This window comes from Microcaecilia unicolor, chromosome 3 (genome assembly GCF_901765095.1).
Source record: "Microcaecilia unicolor chromosome 3, aMicUni1.1, whole genome shotgun sequence".
Classification (NCBI taxonomy): Eukaryota; Metazoa; Chordata; class Amphibia; order Gymnophiona; family Siphonopidae; genus Microcaecilia; species Microcaecilia unicolor.
Window position 1 is genome coordinate 110,637,000 of NC_044033.1, and position 26,981 is coordinate 110,663,980.

At 43.5% G+C, this 26,981-nt stretch overlaps 1 protein-coding gene across 1 annotated transcript in view; it reads left to right on the forward strand.

Annotated features, from left to right (window-relative positions):
- Positions 1-456: 456 nt before the first annotated feature.
- The window catches only part of PYGB (glycogen phosphorylase B), a 189,812-nt gene continuing 163,287 nt past the window's right edge, over positions 457-26,981 (forward strand). The window contains 1 exon segment of the mRNA XM_030196276.1: positions 457-854. Within this exon segment, the coding sequence (XP_030052136.1) occupies positions 612-854 (243 nt within the window). The 5' untranslated portion in view covers positions 457-611.

Consider the following 26,981-nt stretch of genomic DNA (forward strand, 5'->3'; position numbering starts at 1 on the left):
CCAGCAGCGTGCACCCGGGGCGGGCCGCCCCCCCCCCCCCTTGGTACGCTACTGACCCACAGTAACCAATGGAACTTTGTAAGTCTAAGTTCTTTTGAAAATGAGCCCCCCGTTAGTAACCTTAGAACATAGCATCTTGACCTTAACACTGTGAAACACACAAAACTATTTTTTTTTTTTTTAAAAGGCTAACAGCACAGCATCTCCAAATATGAACCAAAAGAAAATAATTATTTCTTAAGCCAGAAACTTCAGCAGCTTAGAAACCATGCGGGAACTGCTTGCTGCTGCTGCTGCTGCATATTATAGCTGTTATTGTCCAGAACTCAGCTTGCAGCCCTTCCTGGCTTCAGTCTTTCGCCTCTGCAGTGCCCCGGTGCTGAGAGCGCAGGCGCCTCGTTGCCACCATCTGTCAGCTCTGCAACTTTAAGGGAGGCAGGACCTCATAGAGCCGCATATCAGCGGCGGAAGAAGGGAAGGTGGAGGGAACGGGAAACCTCGCAAAAGGCTTCCTTATCGCAAACACCGCTGCTCGATTAACCATATCCAGCTGAAAGAAACGCCTCTGCAGAGACGAAAGTGCACAGTGCTTCGGATCAGCACTTGTGACTATGGCCACCCCTCTGACAGACAGTGAGAAGAGGAAGCAGATTAGTGTGAGGGGGATCGCGGGGCTCGGGGATGTGGTCGAGATTAGGAAGAACTTCAACAGGCATCTCCACTTCACCCTGGTCAAGGACAGGAACGTTTCGACCCCCCGTGACTACTATTTCGCTTTGGCTCACACCGTGAGGGACCACCTGGTAGGGAGATGGATCCGGACACAGCAATATTACTATGAAAAAGATCCAAAGGTAAACACGGAAAAGCAGTCTTTATTTTTTTTCCGGGGGGGGGGGAGAGGAAGGGAAGAAGAAGGATAGTAGGAACCCTTAAAAATAAGATGACACTCTCAGCTGTAAATGTTGACTTCATACAGTAATTAATGTTCTTACTGTATTGCATTCACACACGCTTTTTTTATTGTTTTTTTTTTCTCTCTTATTGCAAATGTATCTTTCTGCTTATTTGCTTGCTTTCAGAAGGGCCACTAGCACATATAATATTCGTATCATTAAAAATATTTATCTTCCTTTCCGGGCTGAAATCATCATCTGAAATATATTATCATAGGCAGTGTTTTTGAGCTTTAACTTGAAGGATGAGTTCAGTTCAGACACTACTGTTTTTCAACTCGTAAAAAACGTGAGAAGGGCACCTCAAAAAAAAAAAAAATGACTGCACATCTGCTAAACCGGTTGATCAGTGGAGCGGCAAAATTATGCTGCACAAAAATAATTCTTTGAGCATTTACTGGCTGTATCGAAATTTGCATAGTTTATGCCCATAATTGCTAAATATCACAATAGTTGCTAATGGATGGGAGGAGGGTGGTCTTTATCTTGCCACGAGCTTCTGCGAACCTTCAAACCATATTAGGCTTGTTTCTATTGCAATAAGATTAGTGCTATTGGCAAGCATTACCATAGTTATGTTCGTTGAACCATAGGAGACGTATGTGAAATTATATCCTTGGCGATGTCCCTGGAAACCGCAGTTCTTGTTATTGTTATGTAACACACTAGTCTGTGTTAAAGGAAGGTAGTTTACAGGTGAAAGTCGGGAACAGCTGATCCATGACGTCATCATGCAAGCTTTGCAGTCACTGCTCTGAAGAACCCGTTAGCCAAATACGGGCTTGCAAAAGAGGGCGCTGTGATAAATACTGCTGCTTGATTGTGCCGTTTGTCTTCATAGGACGGTTTGGGACGAAACAGGATGATGGAAATGGAGTTTATCCATATATGCAGTACGTGAAGTCATTTGTAAAGATGATTTGTCTTTTAGGGGGGAAATAACCTTGAAGAAAAAATGTGAAATCACAAAAATGAGCCGCTAGGTGCTATGAATATTTTCTGCTTTCATACCGCAGCGACAGTATTGACTACCATTGTGCAAGATAAACATGGTTGGTAATGTGAACTTATTATCAAGACAAGCAATGCTCGTACAGCTTCGAAGGGAGTTCTTTGCATCATGCAAGAAGTGACAGTTCCAGCAATGGCACTGTAGATAAAGTTTGATTCATTTAGCATACACTGATTTACTACTACTACTACTACTACTATTTAACATTTCTAAAGCGCTACTAGGGTTATGCAGCGCTGTACAATTTAACATAGAAGGACTGTCCCTGCTCAAAGAGCTTACAATCTAACGGATAAATGTACAGTCAGTCGAGTAGGGGTCGTCAAAATGGGGCAGTTTAGATTTCCTGAAAGGTATAAAGGTTAGGTGCCGAAAGCAACATTGAAGAGATGGGCTTTGAGTAAGGATTTGAAGATGGGTAGGGAGGGGGCTTGGGGTAAGGGCTCAGGAAGTTTATTCCAAGCATAGGGTGAGGCAAGGCAGAAAGGGCGAGCCTGGAGTTGGCGGTGGTGGAGAAGGGTACTGAGAGGAGGGATTTGTCCTGTGAGCGGAGGTTTCGGGCAGGAACGTAAGGGGAGATGAGGGTAGAGAGGTAGTGAGGGGCTGCAGACTGAGTGCATTTGTAGGTAAGAAGGAGAAGCTTGAACTGTATGCGGTACCCTGGAGGCCCAACTACAAGATCACACATTGAAAATTGAAGACCTGGAAAACAGAACCCTGGAAAGCAGACCTCCAACCCCCCTGACACAATTTCAGCCCCCCATGTGTACAACAGTGAACATTTTCAAATACATAGGACATTCATGCCAGAAACACAATTCAAAACAGGTTCAGTGCTGTGCATTCTGCTGGCATTTTTTTTTCTCTCTAAAACAACAGAAAATGTCATTTGAAATTTGGCCATAGGTAGGTGCCATCTCTTCTCAGCAGCTTTTGGAATATTATCCCTTGATCCATGACATTGAAACAGTTTTGTTGACACCATCTCCAGAATTTACTGAGTCTCTTGAACAAAGGCTACTGGTTTCTGGAGGGAGATGTTAAATCAGACTTTTTGACACTACCCAGTGATACATTTGATATTTATAGTGTAGCTTTCAAGTGGATGAAGCAAGGTCATAGATATCACAGTGCAGTGGAAGGCAAGTTCAGAAACGTAGGAGTGGACAATGTCCCCCTTGTAAAAACTTCCAGCTCTGAATGTTTAAAGATGAGACTGGCTTAGCGTACTCCATTTTGGGAGTACTATAGAGGGCCAAATACATTCTTTATGGGCTTTGGAATTGCATCCTGGACCTTAGATCATAACTTACCTCAGGCAGTGGGGCACAAGTAAGTCTGCCTTTTGGTCGATTGATGAAGTGGTAATCACAGACTAATGCACTAAGCTAAATGCTTAAGTGCCTCATCCACAGATTGACTTGTGTTAATTCCTTATGCCCACGGATTTGTGTGTTATATAGAAATATAGAATCAAAAGACTTTACAGCAGAAAAAAGACCACATAGCCTATCCAGTCTAACCATCCATACCAATTACTCAGTTCCACAATCCCTTTTACTCAGAATACCTCCATGCGGTCTTGAATTCTTATTTATACATGAACTTGTATTTTTATGAATTTTAATGTAACTTGCCTAGTTTGAAAAAGGTTGGTAAGGAAGCACAAATAAACTCAGATATTGATCTTGCGTCCACCACCTCAACTGAGAGGCTATTCCATACATCCGCCTCTCTTTCTGTAAAGGAATATTTCCTTAGATTACCTCTGAGTCTAGCCCATTTCTAATACCAAACAAACAGCTCCAGCCAATATTAACTGTTGGTCGCAATACTCATTGGGTAAGATGGAGTATTGCGACCAACAGTTAATATTGGCTGGAGCTGTTTATTTGGTATTAGGTTACATATTTTACCCCAGCCACGCTGCATTTGTTCTGTGCAGTTTCGTCTAGCCCATTTCTCCCTAATCCTATATCCCCCTTCTCAAGCTTCCTTTCCATTGAAAAAGGCCCGCCTCCTAAGCATATTTGTCTTTATTATATTACCTTTTGTTTAGATCTTTAAGGGGCCCTTTTACCAGTGCTTTATTGTAGAAAAAAGGGTACCAGTACTTATACAGGGCCAAAATTAAGAGTGGGGTCACTGTGACTCTTCCCCTACAGTAGCTATACCCCACAGTAGCCACACACGTCTTACTACTACTACTACTACTATGGCGCATATAAAAAGGCATCATTGAAAATAGTACACCAGTCCCTAGGTCCAACAAAAGAACCCCTACGAGTGACCATAGGCTAATAAAATATGTTGACAAAAATTCAGCTGAAACCCCCCCAAAACCAGACTCTGGCATGCAGGACAACTCCAGAGAAACAAAAATATTTTCTCATTGTGCTACTATAAAGATAAGACATGTAAATTTCAAAAACTGACATTTCTATTTACTACATTACAAATTAACAACTACAAATAAAACAAAAAATTAACACAGCTATCACACTACTTTATCTTAAACTAAAAATAAAATTATTTTTTCTACCTTTGTTGTCTGGTCACGTACTTTTTTTTCAATTGTGTTGGTTCCAGTCTCTGGTTCATTTGTCATTTTTCTCTCCTCCTTTTCCTTTCAGTTTTCTTCAATTTATTTTCTACCTCTGTCCACATTTAATTCTTTCTTACTATCCAGTCTTCAATTTCCCTCTTTTGACTGTGTCTGCTTACGGCTTGCCCATCTCTCCTTCCCACTTCCATCCAGCATTTCCCTTCTTTCTTCTTCCCACTTCCATCATCTACCCCTCTCTCCTCCATACTTCCATCCTACATTTTTCCCTCTCTGTCCTCCACTCTTCATCCATCATTTACCCTCTCTCTTCTCCCCACTTCCATCCAGCATTTCCCCTCTCTCTCTTCCCCATTTCCATCCATCATTTACCCTCTCTCTCCTCCCCACTTCCATCATCTGCCCCTCTCTTCTCCCCACTTCCATTCAGCATTTTCCCTCTCACTTCCATCTTCTGCTCCTCTCTCCTCCCCACTTCCATCCAGCATATCCCCTGGCTCTTCTCCCTACTTCCATCGCCTGCTCCCTATCCTTCCCACTTTCATCTAGTATTTGCCCCCTCTCTCTTCCAAACTTCCATCCAACATACCCCCTTTTTCTGTCCCCATCCTGTCACTGTCTCCCCTCTCTCTCTCTTTCCATCCTTCCATCCAGCAACAGTGGGGGCAAAGCAAGGAGAAGCAGGCCGAGCCACAGTGCACATACTGTCGGCTCTGTCAATCCCCTACCCCAACTTCCTTTTCTGGGGTAGAGGACTGGCAGAGCCCAACAAGATAAACTCATAGCATAAGGTATGATGTGATACTACATATGTATACTTGATCTTGATTTGTCTTTAGTATAACAGAGAGAGGGAGCGAAGCACAAGCAGAAACCAGAAGAACAAAAAAAACAAAAATGAGGTTAGAATCTTTAATCATATATGTCGATGAAACAAATCTAGAATGGATCCGACACGGTCAGTGTTTGGGATCATGATGGATAGCAAAGGAATGTGCAGCAATGTTGTGATACTCAGTGCTGTAATGAAGAGCAGTGTAATGCAACGCCGTGTGGTCCCTTTGCACACAGTTAAGCAGAGAGAATCTCTATTGAACAAACGCACTCCTTCAATCACGGAGTGCTTTATTACAGCACTGAGTATCACAACATTGCTGCACGTTCCTTTGCTATCCATCGTGACCCCTGACGCAGGTGCTGTGCGCCGAAACATGGACCGTGTCGGGTCCATTCTAGATTTGTTTCATCGACATATATGATTAAAGATTCTAACCCCTTTTTTTGAAGGCCCTTGGTGCTTTTTTTGTTCTTCTTGATTTGTCTTTGCCATTTTCATGGCACACACTGTAGAAGTCTGCCTGGCACTGGCCTTGTTCTTCAGCTACTGAGGTTGTCATCAAAGCCGCACTCCAGCTCATCCAAATCTGTCCAGCCACGATCAGGGCACAGACCATAGAAGTCTACCTGACACTGGCTTTGTTCTCCAGCTATTGAAGCTGAATCTGTCGAGCCATGATCAGGGCACAGACCGTAGAAGTCTACCCAACACTGGCTTTGCTTTCCAATTACTGGTGTTGTCATCTAAACACTATTATTATGAAGGAGTAACCTATTGGTTAGTGCAGCAGGCTTTGATCCTGGGGAACTGGGTTCAATTCCCATTGCAGCTCCTTGTGACTCTGGGCAAGTCACTTAATCCTCCATTGCCCCAGGTACAAATAAGTACCTGTATATACTAAGTAAACCACTTTGAATGTAGTTGCAAAAACCACAGAAAGGCAGTATATCAATTCCCTTCCCTTCCCTACTAAGCTTGTTGGTTCCATGCCTTCTATATAGGATTCCTTTGTGTTTATCCAATGCATTTTTGAATTTTGTTACTGTTTTCATCGCCGCCACCTCCCGCGGTAGATTCCAGGTATCTACCACCCTCTCCATGAAAAAGTACTTCCTGACGTTATTCCTGAGTCAGTCCCCCTGCAACCTCAATTTATGTCCTCTAGTTCTACCACCTTCTCCTATCTGGAAAAGGGTTGTTTGTAGATTAACACCTTTCAAATATTTGAATTTCTGTATCATATCACCTCTGTCTCTCCTTTCCTTCAGGGTATACATGTTCAGGTCCTCAAGTCTGTTCTCATATATGTCTTGTGACTCAAACCTCATACCATTTTTGTCGCGTCTCTCTGAAGTGCTTCAAGTCTTTTTATGCACTTAGCAAGATACAACCTCCAAAACGGAACACAATACTCCAAATAGAGCCTCATCAACAACTTGTACAGGGGCATCAACACCTCCTTTCTTCTGATGATTATACCCCTATCTATACAGCCTAGCATACTTCTGGCTGTGGCCATCGCCTTGTCACATTATTTCATCACCTTGAGATCCTCAGACTCCATCACCACAAGGTCCCACTCCTGAGCTGTGCTTATCAATCTTGCTCCTTCTATCTGGTACATCTCCTTTGGATTTCTGCACCCTAAGTATATTACACTGCACTTCTTTGCATTAAATTTTAACTGCAGACCTTTGACCATTCTTCTAATTTTTGGAGATCTCTTCTCATGATTTCTACTCCCTCCGGGGTATCCACTCTATTGGCTATGATTGTGCCATCCGCAAAAAGGCAAACTTTTCCTTCTAAACCTTCAGCAATGTCTCTCACAAATATATTAAACAGAATCAGCCCCAGTACTAACTCCTGAGGCTCAGGGTGGGGATGGACTTAGGAGGCAGAGTAATGTGACAGATAGGGAATCCTAGTTGTGTGTGTGTGTGGGGGGGGGGGGGGGGGGCTTTGCATAGGATTATGAGAGATGCTTAACACAGAGGATGGTAGGGAGATAGAGGAGTAATGCTCAACAAGGTGGGGGGAGATAGAGTGGATGGAAGTGGGAGATAAAGATGAGAGTTTGCATGAAGAGGGGATGGAGTGAGATTGGTGATACAGGATGAAAAGGGTAGAGAGAAAAGCTAGATTCTGAATGGACAGGGCGATGAGATGCTGAATGGAACGGGGGGGGGGGGGGAAGAGGGCAGATGCTAAATGGAAAGGGTGATAGGATTGAGAAAGACTGTGGAATAAACAGAGAGTGAATGAGGGGATCTAAATGGGGGAAAGATGGAAAGCTGTACATAAATGCAGTAAAAAGAGGGAGATTGAAGACTATAGTAAGAATGAATGAGAGCAGAGAAGTAAATGGAGAAAGCTAGAAGGAAAAGATCAGTGCTGGAAATGGATGTAGTGGAGGAAGTGAAGAAGACAGAAGGTGAGAGAAAAATGACAAATGGATAGGAAACCCTGGCAATAAACTTAAGCGAAGACAGAGGAAAAGAGTCTGAGACCAAAACAATTAGAAAAGTTAAAAGGTCAGAAAGTAAAGGTAGAAAAAACGTTATTTTTAATTTAGGATAAAGTAGTGTGGTAGCTATATTACTTGACGCTTAAAGGTTAAGAAATAAATATAAACAAAACACTGAAAATAAGGTGATACCTTTTTATTAGACTAACTTTATATATTTCCAGAATGCTGCAAATATTATTCTGTTTAATATGTTGTATGCTTATGTTTATTAACATTTGATATACCACAAAAAGGTCAAATCGGTGTACAATAAAAAAAATATTGCATGATTTTGACATGCACATTTTGGCATATAATTTCCTGGAGTATATATGGAGGGGCATAATTAAACGAAAACGCCTATCTCCATGGGCGTTTATCTCCAAGAACGGGTCCATGAAGGGGCGGACCGAACCGTATTTTGGGAAAAAATAGACGCCCATGTTTTATTCAACAATGTGTGAGCTGGGCGGTTTTGTTTTTCAGCGATAATGGAAAATGAAAGCGCCCAGCTCAAAAACGAATAAATCCAAGGCATTTGTTCTTGGAGGGGGCCAGGATTCGTAGTGCACTGGTCCCCTCACATGCCAGGACCATCAACCGGGCACCCTAGGGGGCACTTTTACAAAACCAAAAAAAAAAAGGTAAAAGAGCTCCCAGGTGCATAGCACCCTTCCCTTGTGTTTGAGCCCCCCCAAATCCCCCTCAAAACCCACCGGCCCCAAGTCTACACCATTACTATAGCCCTACAGGGGGGGAAGGGGGGCACCTACAGGTGGGTACAGTGGGTTTGGGGGGGTTGGACGACGAATAAGCATTAAGCAGCACAATTGTAACAGGTAGGGGGGATGGGCCTGGGTCCACCTGCCTGAAGTCCACTGCACCCCCTAACAACTCCTCCAGTGACCTGCATACTGCTGTCAGGGAGCTGGGTATGACATTTGAGGGTGAAATAAAAAGTTGAGAAACTTCATTTTTGTGGTGGGAGGGGGTTAGTGACCACTGGGGGAGTCAGGGGAGGTCATCCCCGATTCCCTCCAGTGGTCATCTGGTCATTTAGGGCACTTTTTGGGGCCTTATTCGTGAAAAAACAGGGTCCAGGAAAAGTGTCCTAAATTCTAGCTAAAAACGCATACTTTTTTCCCATTATCGGTGAAATGCGCCCATCTCTGTTCGGCAGATAACCACGCCCCAGTTCCGCCTTCGCCACACCTCTGACACGCCCCCATCAACTTTGTCCGCATCCGCGACGGATTGCAGTTGAAAACGTCCAAAAATCGGCTTTCGATTATACCGCTTTATTCGTTTTTGTGAGATAAACGTCCATCTCCCGATTTAGGTCGGAACTTGGGCGTTTTTCTCGTTCGATTATAAGCAGGTTAGTGTGCTTAATACCATTAGTAACAGAGGTACTAGAAGGAGGCAGCTGGTTCACCTGCACCAGAGACACGATGAAGGGGCGCTTTCTTGCTTTGTTCAATTGTGCCCCTATTGTCCCTTTACTGCTGACAAAGGTGTTCCCCCCCCCCCCCACAAACACACTAAGGATTTTAACCTATCCCACTATACCCCACCCTAGCTCTGCTCCACCTTAGATTCCACAAACATCTGAGTTACCGATGATCTGTGTTTCCAGACCTAGAAAGAGCTTAGAGAACAAGCTTTTCCTCCCCCCTTACTGTCACAACATTACAAATAAAAATAGTGGGAAGTGCTGCCTATATGTGCTTGATCAGAAAGAAGTACTGACTTTAAGATGGGCCTCAGCAGAAATAAAAATTTATTTTATTATGTGGTAGATGGAGGGGGGGGGGAATAGAAATAAGTACTTGATGTAGGAGGAAGAGAGAAAAGGAAAAATGCATGGTGGGGGGAGGGGAAGAAGAGAAATAAATGTTGCTTGTGACACGAAAAATTGTCATGTGAATAATCTTAATGTTATCTAAATCTGAGAGTGGCATATGCTGGTCTTTGTGCGTATGTTTGTGTATGTGGGCTGCAGGGAGAGTGGTGTGATGGCTAGCTGTATGCATTGGGGAGCAAAGAGAGAAATGAAAGCTCTGTGCATGGGGATGGGCAGAGAGAGGAGCATGATAGCTATATGTGTATGCATGGGGCAGGAAGAGGGACGGGCTGGCTGTGGCTATGTGGGAGGAGGAGGATGCAGAAAGAGGGGGTGTACTTGCTCTGTGTGCATGTTTATTTTATTATACACCATTTTATTTTTCTTCTGTAAAAGTATACCAAATTAATAAATGAAATGTACACTTAGCAATAGTTGAGGATATTTGGAATTGGATCAGAATTTATTGATGGGACATTGGTTCATAGGAAAATTGATCTATGTTTGTTACGTTTATTTGAGGATTCAGTAGGCTTATTGTAAGTTGTTTGTCTTTCTTTAATATTTATCATGGGTTCTTCTTAAAGATATCTGCCTCTTTTGCTGGCTTAAGTTTGACATTTATGTGCAGGACTCTATAGTCCTGCTGGATTCATGTCAGACAAATCAGTAAAGGCAGATACAGGCAAGAGAGGACCTGGATATATGTATGACTGCTACAAGTATTCTCTAAGGGGCCCTTTTAAAAGATGTGTAAGGCCCTACATGCGTCCAGTGTGCTGTTGCGTGCCCCGGGCGGTAATTCTGAATTTGATGCACGCCGAAAAGATGTGGTCAAAAATATTTTCTATTTTCTACCTTGTGGCGCTTACCCTGCTACATGCCTACTGCCTGGGTAGTGCGTGAGACCTTACCGCTAGGTCAGTGGGTGGTGGTAAGGTCTTAGGCTGAAAATGTACGCGGGCTGGTTTTTATTTTACCGCACATCCATTCTCCGGCCCCTTAAAAAAGGCCCTTTTTCCAGGATGCGGTAAAAACTTGCCCGGCACACGCACGAAAGGCATTCTTTGTATTGCCACAGGCCACTTTTTGCCGAAGCTTAGTAAGAGGGCCCCTAAAAGATGTTGAGGGGACCACTGACACCTTTCTTCCTGCCAGGTTGGCTACAGCTGTTTCATATTTTGAACCACAAAATGGCTGATGCATACCTGGCGGGGAGAAAAATCCAGAGACAACTGGGCAATTTTCAGAGCTTTTTCCACCGTACAGTTTTACCCATGGAAATAAACTAACTGAAATGTTGCCACTGTGGGGGTAATTTTTATAAAGGATTTTTCATACGTAAATGCTGTTCTATGCATGTAAAAAAATTCTTGTGAAATTACCCACATGTGCAAGTAAGCATGAATTTGTATGTGACCTGGAGGTATGCTTTTTTAAATACTGTCTAATATAGTTAAAAGTATATTTTCTGGCATTTCACAGTTGTGACCAGTGGTCATCGACCAGCAAATACAGTTACTTTGCAAAACATGCTTTTTTGTGCCATGATAGTCAAGCAGACTTGAAAGTGTGCTCGGAAATTTAAAAAAAGTTTGAGAAGCACTATGCGAAACCATGTGCTTTTAGAAGTTAAACTATATACAGAAGTAACCATTGTTGCAAGAAAACGAAGCGGTTATGCATTTCTGAAGTTTAACGGAGTAAACCTCCCCCCCCCCCCCCCCCCAGCTAGTCCAAGTTTGTGACCATGTTAGGTGCTTTGAACATCAAAGTTAGGTCAAATTAAAGGACTCATCCATCAAGGTATCACTGCCATTCTGTAGCTATGGGAAAATAAAATGTCTTGAACCAGGCCTAAGTTTTGCTCTTGTTCTTAATTTGCAATTTCTGGAGCCATGATGGATTATCTCTGCTATTGAAAAAGCCAATGGTTTAACAATTGAGCATTTAATTACTAACACTGGCCTGAAGTACAGTCTGTTTAGTATGCTTAATGCTAAAGAAGTGCTTTAATTTAATTTATTTTCATTATCGTATCCCTCTCATTCTATTGCAGGTCATTTAAAGTTAGGTGCCAATTGTGCATGTGATTTATGGAGTTTATTTATGCATGCAACTGTAATAGATACACATGTAAGTGCTGGGTGCGAGCTCAGCTGTATTCTATAACATCTGTGCACAACTGCCGTAGCACACAGGTGCCAGGTTACTCAATTCCAGGCTGGAGATTTTAGGACGGTCCTGGATTTTTGACCAACCTAATGCCGGTGCTAGAGTTGATTAGCCCTGGACTAGTGCCGTTGTTAATCCGCACAGAATGTTCAGAGGTCTCTAGCGGGCGAAACGTGCAAGCTGCGGTAAAAAGGGCTCTGCGTTAACGGTGGGGGCCGTGTTTGCCACATGCTGCAGCCCTTTTAACTGCAGCGGGTAAAAAAGGCTGAAAATAGCCTTGACCATGCGGTAAGATTGATCTTATCGTGTGACCGTGCAAGGGGGAGCGCTTACCGCCACCCATTGAGGTGGCGGTAAAAGCTCCTGCACTAACTATAATGCCTTTGTATCGCTCCATGGTGCGTCCGCACCTTAAGTATTGCATTCAGTTCTGGTCACTGTATCTCAAAAAAAGATATAGCAGAATTAGAAAAGGTTCAAAGAAGAGCCACCAAAATGATAAAGGGGATGGAACTCCACTTGTATGAGGAAAGGCTAAAGAGGTTAGGGCTCTTCAGCTTGGAAAACAGACGAACGAGGGGAGATATGATTGAAGTCTACAAAATCCTGAGTGGTGTAGAACGAGTAGAAGTAAATTGATTTTTTACTCATTCCAAAAGTACAAAAACTAGGGGTACACTTGTGGAAGTTACATGAAAATACTTTTAAAACAAATAGGAGGAAATATTTTTCACTCAATGAATAGTTAAGCTCTGGAACTTTGCTGGAGGATGTGGTAACAGCGGTTAGTGTGTCTGGGTTTAAAAAAGGTTTGGACAAATTCCTGGAGGAAAGGTCCATAGTTTGCTATTGAGACAGACATGGGAGTGTTGCCACGATTTGGGTTTCTGCCAGGTGCTTGTGACCTGGCTTGGCCACTGAATGGAAAACAGAATACTGGGCTAGATAGATCATTGGTTTGACCCAGTATGGCTACACTTATGTTCCTATATGTTCTAACCCGGTGGTAACCAGGTAGCACCGCAGCACTGCCTGATTACCGCTGGGATAGCACTGTGCTAAAAATATGGGCCAATTTTTCCTAGTGTGGGAAATATCACGCACCAGGGCTTGAACTATGGTTGGCGCCCGCGTTGGGCCAGTGGTAGCTCCAGATTAGCTTACCGCTGCTTTGTAAAAGGGCCCCATAATATTTAAATGTAGTAAAATGGATATTAATGCAGTTTGATTACTGAGGGATTCTGTGGATTGTAAAATGGGCTCTTTTTTATGCAGGCTGATGAGATCTCTGATATATGTAATTGTCTATTATTGTATGTCTTTTGATAATGCTTGTTTTTTGTGCTCCACTTAGAATTTGAGATAATGTGGAATATAAGTACTTTTAAACAAATAAATAATAACGAGGTCATTTCCTATTCCCTCCCTAGTGCTCAAGAGAACATCACCCAAAACAAAGCTGCCCTTACCACTGGAAACGTAACGCCAGCTCAGAGCTGGCATTAGGGTGTTTGAAAAGATGATTTCCCATGATTTTCTCCTTAAAATTTGCCAGTTTTGATTGAATTTAGAAGTGGAAGGAAGCCCCTAGAAACCTCTAACAACCGGGAGTGAGAAACACATGTATGCAAGTCTGAGCAAAGCCGAAAATGAAAGCACACGTTGGCGCCTGTTTTCTGCTCTTAAATATAAGCCTTCAGTGAAAAAAAATTTGAAAGGCTTATATTTAAAGGTGCATAGGAACGGCTTCAGTGTATGCTTCACTTCTGAGTTTGCCTGCCACTTGCGCACAAGAGCCGCACTTATTGTGAAACTCTTGTGCGCATACACCAGGCATGTTCCTCCCCCTTACTTTCGATCTCACAGCACACATATTTGTATGCAATTAGTGTTGAGCATCGAGGCACTATTTTCCTATGCTGTTCCCAGGCACTGTTTGCTACAGTGCCGGAGTTCTGAACATCAGCCCATTGGTGCATTATGGGGTTACAAACATTGATTTTAGTGAACAGGATCAGGCACTACAAATCCCTTATTGCTTTGGGATCTCATATGTTTAAAACCAGGACTGGCCAAAAAGTCAACAAAACCAATTAATATGATGGATTTGGTATTGATGATTCAGACTATGCAATCTAGATGGAAGATCTTTAACCACTTTCTGACATGAAGGGAGCCTAGAACTGCGTAATTTGTCGTTTCTGTTAGCACATAAATGCAACTTCACCATGGAGTGAAATAGAGGCATTATGATGTTTTCTGTTTTATTCTCTTTTCTTGTTTGCTTTTATGGCTGCTGCAGATTTCAATGTATTGTCCACGATGATCCTTAAATTCTTTTCCTTGTGGTAACTCCTAATGTGGAACCTAGCATCATATAGCTATAATTTGGATTATTCTTCCCAATGTGCATCATTTTGCATTAGTCTACATTAAATTTCATCTGCCTTTTGGATGTCCAGTCTTCTAGCCTTTCAAGTTTCCTCCAGTCTGCATGTGATTTAACAACTTTGAATAATTTTGAGTCATCTGCAAATATGATCACCTCATTTCCAGATCATGTATAAATATGTTAAAAAGCACCGTCTCAATACAGATCCTTGCTGCATTCCACTATTCACCTTCTTCCAGTGCAAGAATTGGCTATTTAACCCTACTCTCTATTTTCTATCAATTAACCTATTCCCAGTCCACAACAGAACATTGCCTCCTGTCCCATAGATTTTTAATTTTCTCAGGAGTCTCATATTTTATTTTATTTTATATCTGGCATGATCCTAATGTACTTGGCAGCTCACAAATAAGCATTCATAAATAAATACATGCTTGAAACATACATAACATAATATTCCAAAAGTCAAAAGGTTTCTGAAAATTAACCACATGTTTATTCACACCTTCAAAAAATGTAGCAGATTGGTGAGGCAAGATTTCCCTTGGCTGAATCCATGTTGACTCTGTCCCATTAAACATTGTTTGTTTATGAGTTCAGTAATTTTGTTCTTTATAATAGTTTCAATTATTTTCTCTGGCTTACCAGTCTGTAGTTTTCTGGATCACCAGTTGAATCTTTTTTAATAATTGGCATTACATTGTCCATCTTCCAATCTTCAGGTACCATGGATGATTTTAATGACCATGGATGATTTTAATGACAGGTTACAGATTACCCCTAGTAGATCTGCAGTTTTATCTTTGAGTTCTTTGAGTACCCTGGGGTGTATATCATCTGGTCCAGGTGGTTTTCCACTCTTTATCTTTATTTCCTAGTTCACCAAGATTTCTTTCAGTTCCTCCATATCATCACCCTTAAATACCATTTCTGGCATAGCTAGTTCCCTTCTTCAGTGAAGACCAAAGCAAAGAATTCATTTAGCCTCTCTGCTATGGCCTTCCCTTCACTGAGAGCCCCTTTAACTCCTTGATGATCTAACAGTCCAACTGACTGCTTCACAGGCTTTCTGCTTCTAATTTACCTCAAAAAGTTGTTAGTATGAGGTTTTGCCTCTACTGCAAGCTTCTTTTCAAATTCTTTTTTAGCCTTCTTTATCAATGCCATGCATCTAACATGTCAGTGCACATGTTGCATCCTGTTTTATTCATTCTGATCCTTCTTCCGTTTTTGAAAGATGTTCTTTTGACTTTAATAGCATCTTTCACCTCACCTTTTAACCATGTTGACTATTGTGTCACCTTCCTATCACTAGGCTTTCAAGTTGATATTTTTTTAATAACATCCATGTCTAATTTAAACTCTTAATCTTAGCAGCTGCTCCTTTTAGCTTTTTTTAAACCATTTCCCTCACTTTATTGTAATTGTCCTTTCAAAAGTTAAATGCTGTTGTTGGATCATATCTAAAATAGGCCCCCCTCTTGTCAGCTCCTGTCATCTAGGAACTACCTCCCTAAGGGGCCCTTTTACTAAGCTGCGTAAGCGTCTATGTGTGCCTAACTTGCGCCAAAATGGAGTTACTGCCTGACTATCGTGTGGCTCTTTCTGTAATTTCATTTTTGATGCGCGTCCGATACGTGCGTCTGAAATTTTTTTTATTTTCAGGCACTTGTAATGGACATGCGCCAAGTGGCACTTGACACGCGTAATTCATTACCGGCCGGATTCTTTACTGCTAGGTCAATGGCTGGTGGTAAGGTCTGAGACCCAAAATGGATGCGTGGCAATTTTCATTTTGCCGCATGTCCATTTTTGGCAAAAAAAAGGCATTTTTTTGTAGGTTTTCTGAAAAATAATTCTGTGTGTGCCCAAAATATGTGTCTACACTACCGCAAGCCATTTTTTCAGCGCACCTTAGTAAAAGGACCCCTAATATTTTCTGACCTGACCTTTATCCAGTCAGTATTGGAATAATTGATGGGGGGAGTGGAGGCAGGAGTGAGCATTAACAGAGTCATCTGTGAGAAGACGAAGTAGCGGCAGCCTTCTGATGTAACAAATGCTTTCACATGGTTCCTATTTCAGTTCTGCGGCTGCACTGACCACCTGAAAGAGGGCATGCACCACACTTAGGCCAGACAGTTGTCTCCCCCTCTTCTAAAAGTAAGCCGTTCTGGTAAACTTGTTAATTTTGAGAATAGGATGCCCCATTTTTTTTCCCTGCATTGCAATGGAAACAGCAATTGAAAATTGGAAGGGGCCTGAGCCAAAGGTGGAGAGCCTATGCCCCTTCAGGCCTATCTGTAGCTATACCCCTGATCGTCCCAACTTTGTTTAAAATCTGGGATAAATCAGGTATTAGTAGGTATTTATTAGCCTAGGAGAAACAAAATTCAGAATGAAGCTGATGAATTAAACCCTCAGGCCATGTATTCTACATCCTTCCTTTTAGAGGTAACAGATACTGCCCTGCTATGAGGTAGATCACAGGTCTCAGTCTATTTCAGGATTAGGACACAATTCAATGGGTCCTCTCTCAAAAAGTTGCTTATTCATTTTAGAGGCAGACTTATATGGTCTGTGCCGGGGCTGGTGGTTGGGAGGCGGGACTAGTGCTGGGCAGACTTATACGGTCTGTGCCAGAGCCGGTGGTGGGAGGCAGGGATAGCGCTGGTCAGACTTATAGGGTCTGTGCCAGAGCTGGTGGTGGGAGGCGGGACTGGTAATTGGGAGGCGAGGATAGTGCTGGGCAGACTTATATGGTCTGTGCCAGAGCTGGTGGAGGGAGGCGGGGTTGGTGGTTGGGAGGCGGAGATAGAGCTGGCCAGACTTACACGGTCTGTGCACTGAAGAGGACAGTACAAATAAAAAAGTAGCACATATGAATTTATCTTCTTGGGCAGACTGAATGGACCGTGCAGGTCTTTTTCTGCCGTCATCTACTATGTTTATGTTTTACTATGTTATTATGGACCACTGTGTTCCAATTCACCCTGGAGTGTTCTCAAGATCATGGAGACAAAATTAATGGTCCGCACAAAAGAGGCAGTTTGGTTTTGTTTGCAGAGCCAATGCAGTTTATCACCGTTGCCTTGATTGTCCATCTGGGCCTGCCTCTTCCTTCTCTGCACAGCCTGCAATACAGGCTGTCCCAAGCTACTGTCTTCCATTGTTTTGAACTGCTCCAGGTGGTGTATAATGACTGGCCTCAGCCCTAAGAAAGTTTACATCGATACAAGCTCTGATTCCTCTGCAGAGTTCTTCAGAAATGTAGATATTCTCTGAATAATAAGCCATCCTTCACCTCAAATTGGGTTTGCAGAAGTAAGTAGCAAATGATTCAGATGACCATTTCTCTCGGTGGCACAACAGCGCTCCAATGTTTGTTCAGTTTTTATTCTGTCTTTTTATCATCCAAACATCAAAGTTTACAGGCTAACAATCCTGAAAACCAAGCTTTTAATGGCTCCTCCCCCTCCACATTATCGTCCTCTTCCTATTTTTCCTGTCTGCTCTCTTTTCCCTGTTCTTCCTCCTATTCGCCTATGATTTCTTTTTCATTCCTCAGCCCCTTCTATCTACATACCTGCTTATAATCGAAAGAGAAAAACTCCTATATTGCGACCTAAATCGGGAGATGGGCATCTTTCTCCCTTGGGCGCCCAAATCGGTATAATCGAAAGCCAATTTTGGGTGTTTCCAACTGCAATCCGTCGCAGAAACGGGTAAAGTTGACAGGGGCGTGTCGGAGGCGTGGTGAAGGCGGAACTGGGGTGTGGTTATCGGCCGAGGAGAGATGGGTGTCTTTAGCTGATAATTGGAAAAAAAGGCATTTTTACTGCGATTTTGGGTCACCTTTTTTGGACCCTTTTTTTTCACGAACAAGTCCCAAAAAAGTGCCCCAACTGACCATAAGTACATAAGTACATAAGTAGTGCCATACTGGGAAAGACCAAAGGTCCATCTAGCCCAGCATCCTGTCACCGACAGTGGCCAATCCAGGTCAAGGGCACCTGGCACGCTCCCCAAACGTAAAAACATTCCAGACAAGTTATACCTAAAAATGCGGAATTTTTCCAAGTCCATTTAATAGCGGTCTATGGACTTGTCCTTTAGGAATCTATCTAACCCCTTTTTAAACTCTGTCAAGCTAACCGCCCGTACCACGTTCTCCGGCAACGAATTCCAGAGTCTAATTACACGTTGGGTGAAGAAAAATTTTCTCCGATTCGTTTTAAATTTACCACACTGTAGCTTCAACTCATGCCCTCTAGTCCTAGTATTTTTGGATAGCGTGAACAGTCGCTTCACATCCACCCGATCCATTCCACTCATTATTTTATACACTTCTATCATATCTCCCCTCAGCCGTCTCTTCTCCAAGCTGAAAAGCCCTAGCCTTCTCAGCCTCTCTTCATAGGAAAGTCGTCCCATCCCCACTATCATTTTCGTCGCCCTTCGCTGTACCTTTTCCAATTCTACTATATCTTTTTTGAGATACGGAGACCAGTACTGAACACAATACTCCAGGTGCGGTCGCACCATGGAGCGATACAACGGCATTATAACATCCGCACACCTGGACTCCATACCCTTCCTAATAACACCCAACATTCTATTCGCTTTCCTAGCCGCAGCAGCACACTGAGCAGAAGGTTTCAGCGTATCATCAACGACGACACCCAGATCCCTTTCTTGATCCGTAACTCCTAACGCGGAACCTTGCAAGACGTAGCTATAATTCGGGTTCCTCTTACCCACATGCATCACTTTGCACTTGTCAACATTGAACTTCATCTGCCACTTGCACGCCCATTCTCCCAGAATGGGCGTGACCACCGGACTCCCCCAGTGGTCACTAACCCCCTCCCACCAAAAAGACCCCACTTTAAAAACTTTTTTTCCAGCCTCTATGCCAGCCTCAAATGCCGTACCCACCTCCATGACAGCAGAATGTGTTCTATCCTGTGACAGCCTTTCCCTGGTTCTGATGTGGCTCTCAGGTGAGTGTGACACCTTTTCTGTTAAGGGCACTGCAGAGTCACATCAGCAATGCATTGTGGTGGGTGTAGGGTATTGGGCTCCGTGATTCCACTAGCTTGTGCCACATGCTCACGATGTTGGTAGTTGGTAGGCTCTACTCCCATGGTGCTTTTCCCTCTGCTTACTGGGTCAGAGTGTGCCCTGTTTTGTTTCCGGTAGTCCATGAGGTAGTGGCCATTTTTGTAAGCCAGTTTTAGATCCCTTTCACGTGTTAGCCACGTTAGAGAACTTAGTTCTTACCTTGAATGTGGCTGAAAGAGGGCATTGTACAGCATTCTGCCAGCTCTGACCTACTGCTAATCTCAGTACCAGGGAGACTCATTGCCAGTGGGGCACAACCTCTGACCTGCAGTTGTGAGTAAGCGTGCTTATTCCAATAAAGGACGTTTTTGGAGAGATTAGTCTTCAGGTGCCAACTGGTGTGCCAATGTTATATAGCAGCAACAAGTCCTAGAGGCCTGCATGTATGCAGGTCCCTGGAGCACTTTTAGTGGGTACCGCAGTGCACTTCAGCCAGTTGGACCCAGGCCCCCCCCCCTACCTGTAACACTTGTGCTGGTAAATGGGAGGCCTCCAAAACCCACTGTACCCACATGTAGGTGCCCCCTTCACCCCTAAGAGCTATGGTAGTGTTGTACACTTGTGGGTAGTGGGTTTTGGGGAAGGGGGGTTGGGTGCTCCGCACCCGTGGTAAGGGAGCTATGCATGTGGGAGCGTTGTCTGTCCACCGCACTGACCTCTAGGGTGCCCAGTTGGTATCTTGGCATGTCGGGGGGGGGGGGGGGCGAGTGTACTACGAATCGTGGCCCCTCCCATGACCAAATGGCTCGGATTAGGACGTTTTTGATCTGGGCGTTTTTAGTTTCCATTATCGCTAAAAAAAAACAAACGCCCATCTGAAAAACGTCCATTTTTTTCGAAAATACGGTCTGTCCCGCCTCTTCACTTACCCGTTTTCGGACATAGACGCCCATGGAGATAGGCATTTGCGTTTGATTATGCCCCTCACAATCTCCTAGGATCCCTTCTCTTCCAGTCTTCATCAGGAGTCCTCTTTCCAACCCACATCATTATTCATTTCCTCCCCTGTCCCCATCAATCCCTGGTTTTCTCTCCCTCCCCTCTTCCTTGTTCTCTTCCTCTTTCAATCATCTTCCCATGATCCTGGTCCTCTTTCCCTTCGCTCTCTTGCATCCCCAGTTATTTCCCTTGGTCTCCAGTCCTTTCTCCTTTCCACATCCTGAACTCTCCAATGTTGCTCAGCCTTCTCCCCTCCTCTGAACCCTCACCCCGTTCTGTTCCCCCTGTATAACCTCCCCCTTTTGGTTTCCTTTATTACTTGCCATCACCTCATTCCCCTTGCTCATCCTTTCCCTTTTCTACTTCTTATTATTCCCCTCCTGTTACTTTTGCTCTGTCCCCCATTCTTGCTTTCTCCTCTTGTTCTTTCACACTTGCAACTCATTAGAACCAATCAGTGAGGGAAACAGCAGCAGCAACAGCAGCAGCAGCAGCAGCAGCAGCAGCAGCAGCAGGAGGCTGAGACAATTCTTCCCAGCTGCTGCCTCTAGTGGTCCTAGTGCCCCCCCTCCCTATCAGGAGAAAGAGATTGTTTCAGGGCCCACAGATCCTGATGTCTCTCCCGTAGACCTGGAATTAGGTCTGTAAACCCTGGGACTTCAGGTCAAACCCAGAGAGTTCCCAGGTATGATGCGGATATACTACTACTACTACTTAGCATACTGTTACCGTCTTATTTCTATGTCTCTACGCTTATATTAAATAAAATATAAGCTTATAATAAAACCAGGACTTGATCAAAGTTTCATGATTTATTTATTTATTTATTTATTGCATTTGTATCCCACATTTTCCCACCTTTTTGTGGGCTCAGTGTGGCTTACAATAGGATATAAATAATAGAAATACATTTGTTACAATTTGGTTATGGATTACATTGTGCAAAGATATACGAGACATTCAAATATCAAATTAGGAATATGACAATGGGACATCAACATAGAAATAATTGGAAGGGGACAACGGGAAGCTAAAGGGTAGTGTTAGACAAAGACATATGGTGTCCATAGTTCCGTGGATAAGTGTATGATAGACTGGGGTGCGGGATGAGGGATCAAAGTGGATGTAAATTGCATTGATGAATAGTGAGTATGAACTCTATGTGAGTTGGCTCTTTCCATAAGTTTGTTCAAACAGGTGAGTCTTTAGTAGTTTACGGAAGGAAGCTTGATCGTCAATCACTCTTAGGTTGCGCGGTAGTGTAGTGACATCAAGCTTGGTTTATAACTCTTCACAATGTGTTTCTAGTTTACAGACTATTTGCTTTCAATCAGGGTGGGGAAGGGAGGGGGCCCCCAGACCACCAGGGACTTTTTTTATTTTTAAATTCAGTTTAGGTGGGGAGGAACGAGGAGGGAAGAGTGCCCCTAGACACCAGGGTAATATTTTTAAGTCAGGATGGGGTCATGTCGGGGCGGGGGGGGGGGAGTGCCATTACACACCAGGGAAATTCTTTATTTTATATGGGTGGGGGGTAGTAGATCGGGGCCCAAGCAGACTGCTGACAACTTCTTTCTTTTAAGATGTCACTCCTCCTGTCAGTGCTTGAGCCAGTTACTACTCAGGCACTGACAAGAAAGGTGACATTTTGTAATGAGCTGCAGAATAGTGCTGTGATTTTAACAGGGCAGTAATTTGCATTCTCATTGCTTATATCATGCTGCAGTATTTTTATATTGGTAATTTCATGGTAGAGCCTTGTGCTGAACCAGCTCTACCACAAGGCTTTCTGCATCATTAACTGCTATGAGTTTAACCTTTGTTATATCAGTTACTACACCCCAGCAATTAGTGTCACCAGTGTATTTTCCCTGTGCAACATTTATGAAGGTCATTTTAGAAGGCTTGCACAGAATTTGCATGTGAATATAACGAGTTTACACATTGCCTAGGAGTTCATCGGGAGAGCACGGGCACTCTGGCTGCTGTTCCGCTCTGACTGCTGTGCCGGAGGTCAGACGGAGATGCTGCAGGATGAGCCGACCCGCCGACCTCCTCCAAGGACGGACTGCCGAAAGCCTCCAATTGCCAATCACAGATCTTCCCGGTCCCACTGCCAGAAAACACAGCGTGATTACCGGACCTCGGCGCCACCTCCACCGCTGGAAACACGACCGGACAGAGCGGAGGTGAGAGGAAGCGCCGAGTGTGGAGCGCAGTACATGCAGGGGTGGCTGTGCAACGGGAGCAGCCACAGTAGCGACACGTGAGAAGAAAGTGACCAAGACCCAGTGTCCAGAGCTACACATGCTGGCCGCTGCAGGGGGGGCAGCTCCATGCCCATTTGGGGAGTGATACAAGCCTTTGCATCTGGGAGCACATGGAAAGGATCTGCAACGGGACTAAAGCACAGGTTCGGTGCTTTCCACGGATCCGACTGACCCCGGAACCCAATTATCCCGCTGAACATCTAACTTGCAACACTCTTCCTCACCACGGAAAGAGGGGAATAGAGAATTGCAGCGCTGGGTTATGACTGGTGATCGCTGCAGCGTACTGTAAGCAGCAGCGGCCGTCAATACAAAGACGCCCTTGCTAACAGAACCTCTCAGCCTCCAACCACTGAACAGCGCCCGGAGCAACAGAGCTCTGCGCCCAGGACATCACCCCCGAGCATCTAACTATGACTAACCTACCATCCCAAACTGACACCAAAATGAATACAATCAAAATACTTCTAACAATCTACTCCCTCTCACTGATCCACCTAACAACATCCATCCCACTTACAGAAAGCAATATCATACCCAGCCTACAAAATCACCAAAGGCTGATCAAACACTCCACACGTCACCAAACTGACACCCATCAAATTAAAGGAAGACTATCTAAATACGGACAATACCAACAAAACGGAAGGAAAGGTTACAATAAACACACACCACCCAATGAACGACAACTAATAAAAATCCACACATCATCAAACCTAGCAACCCCATATCAAACTATCCAAGTGGGCTACATTAATGCTAGGTCTGTAGTTAACAAAACAACAACAATATCAGACTGGATCAGCTCAGAAAACCTTGATCTTATCGTCATCAACGAAACATGGATCCATGATCAAAAGGACCCCATAATCCTTGACCTATGCCCTCCATGTTACAAAATCACTCACTGGACCAGAACGGAAAAGAGAGGAGGAGGCATAGCAATAATCTACCAAACCCAATTCACTACCAAAACCATCGCCGAATCCATAACACCCCAACTAGAAATTGCATCATTCAGAATCCATAACAAATTCCTGTTTGATCATCTGAACTGTGTCCTGTTTTATAGACCGCCCGGTAACTGGAATGAAAGCCAGCCTACTTTCACGGACTTCATCTCAAACACTTGTGTAAATAGCTCCAATACATTAATACTAGGCGACATAAACCTTCACCTAGAAGACCCCAACTCCACCAACGCACGTGAATGCAAAGACTTCCTACAGTCCTGGGATCTCAAATGGCCTCACATGCAAGCTACCCACATCAAGGGATACACACTAGACCTCCTATCACACAAACTGTCCACAGATCATAACCTATTAATAACAGACATCAAATGGACAGAAATACCTTGGACCAATCACTACAAACTGAACTTATCCATAGACTGGAGGAAGAAGGGATTAAACCATACACCAGCACACACAATCTACACCACGTGAGGGCAAATAGATTCACAAGTATTTTGGCAACTGATGTATGACAATGAATGGAAAACACGTACAGACTCCATACACTACCTCAACCGTTGGGAGGACAAATGCAGAAGTGTACTAAACGAAATAGCGCCCTTAAAGACAAGAATATCAAGAAGACAAAACTCAATACCACGGTTCAATGATGAATTAAAAAAACTCAAAACACAATCCAGGAAACTTGAACGAGCATGGAAAAAAACAAAAGATGAAGATACACTCAATGCATGGAAACAATACACAGAAAATACAAATATGCAATAAGACAAACCAAAAGGTCCTATTACAAAACTAAAATAGGACTTTTACAAAGACATGAAAAAAACTATTTCAACTCGTAAATACGTTATTAGACACCACCCCTATCACCACAACCAACACAAACATCCCACCCGCAGAGAAACTTGCTAACTGCTTTAACGAAAAAATAATAAAACTACGCAGCACACTTCCTCAGCACAACACTGGCATCGAAAACTTCTTCAACGACCTGGACCTAATCCCTGGTGGATGCCCAGCTGACAGTATCTGGTCAACATTCACTCTCCTCACCACTGAATCAGTTACAAAAACGACTCATAGGTTTGCCAGCACCCACTGCAAACTGGACATATGTCCCAGTCATCTACTCAAATCCGCCCCTGACTGCTTCATAGCAGACCTCACATCCCACCTAAACTTCATGCTACAAGAAGGTCTCTTCCCCGAGGAATATGGCAACATCCTACTCACCCCAATACCAAAAGACGCCAAGAAAAACACAAACGATCTTACCAATTACCGCCCAGTTGCGTCTATCCCACTAGTAGTCAAACTGATGGAGAGTTTGGTGACCAAACAACTTACGGAATACATGGACAAGTTCTCAATACTACATGACTCACAGTCAGGATTCCGCCCCCACCACAGTACTGAAACTGTCCTAGTCACGCTCCTGGCCAAATTCAAGCAAGAAATAGCCTCAGGTAAAAGTATACTTCTCCTCCAATTCGGCATGTCGAGCACATTCGACATGGTAAACCACAACATACTACTAAGACTCCTTGGCAACTTCGGGATTGTTGGAAACGTGCTTAACTGGATAAAGGGTTTTCTAATCATCAGAACTTACCAAGTAAAATCAAACTCAAACATATCACCACCGTGGAAAACTACCTGCGGAGTACCTCAAGGATCACCATTATCACCAATACTCTTCAACATGATGATGTTCCCACTAGCAAAGTCCCTATCCAACCGAGGCCTCAACCCATTCATCTATGCAGATGACGTCACAATCTACATTCCCTTCAGTCATGACTTAACAGAAATAACCAATGAAATCAATGACGGCCTGAACATCATGAACTGGGCAAATTCATTCCAACTGAAACTGAACACTGAAAAAACACACCACCTCATCCTCTCATCTCAGCATAACAAGTACAAACCCACAACCATAAACACCCTAGAACACACCCTCCCTACCTCAAACAACCTAAAGATACTCGGCGTCACAATTGACTGCAACCTTACCCTTGAGAGCCAAGTAAACTCCGTAATAAAGAAAATGTTCTATTCAATGTGGAGGAGTGGTCTAGTGGTTAGGGTGGTGGACTTTGGTCCTGAGGAACTGAGTTCAATTCCTGGCACAGGCAGCTCCTTGTGACTCTGGGCAAGTCACTTAATCCTCCATTGCCCACCGCATTGAGCCTGCCATGAGTGGGAAAGTGCGGGGTACAAATGTAACAAAAAAAAAAAAACTTGAATGAAACCTTTCTTCTCAAGGGATGTCTTTTGCAACCTAATACAATCAATGGTCCTAAGCCATATACATTACTGCAATGCAATCTATGCGGGATGTAAAGAACAACTCGCAAAAAAACTCCAGACCGCCCAAAACACAGCTGCTAGGCTGATATCTGGTAAATCACGCTTCAAAAGTGCTAAACCCCTCTGAGAAAAGCTGCACTGGTTCCTAATCAAAGAACGGTTCATCTTCAAAATCTGCATCTTTGTCCACAAAATTATCTACGGCGTAGTCCGAGGATACATGACAGACCTCATAGATCTACCAACCAGAAACAGAATTGGATCATCATGATCATACTGTAGGGGGCAAAACTTGCACTGAAGTTGTAAAACTCAATACCTAAACTTACATTACCCAAATTACAAAGGATTTAAATACAAAACAACTTACGCATCCAGCTTCTCCTACGTAAGTGCACAAATATGGAATGGACTCCCAAAAGCTGAAAATAATCCATAACTATCTAAACTTCAGAAAATCATTACAAACCAACCTCTTCAAAAAGGCTTACCCCACCGATCCAACGTAAATCCCCACACCCAGCAACACAGCACAACCAATCATCGTACTGGACAATATACAATCTTCATTCCCTTCGACTATCACGGTGCCTGACACACACCTACCTCATTCTACCACAACACAACCTTGTATTTGTTATCAACCGACTGAGGAATGCCTTTGCGGTGTTGTGTGAGCCACATTGAGCCTGCAAAAAGGTGGGAAATTGTGGGGTACAAATGTAACAAATAAAAATAAATGGCCCCAAATGTCTTGTAGTGATTTTAGAAAAGCCACTACTTGCATGTGTATGTCTGCATCACACACAGTTTATAGTCTGGACATAGTTTGGGTAGGTCTGTGAAGTATGTTTGTATTTCTTACTTCATAAAGGAAACACACATGGACTTTAAAAAAAATCTAGACATCAACATTTATATCTGCTCCATGACACATATGTCAGTTAACTGCTCATTTAGACTTTGCTTTGGAGGAGTGATTGGGCAGTTGTGCTTACCTCTCTAAAGTTTAAACCACAAGTTTTGGAGCTCAGCCCCTAAATTGGTTCCACCGGACATCCAGTTTT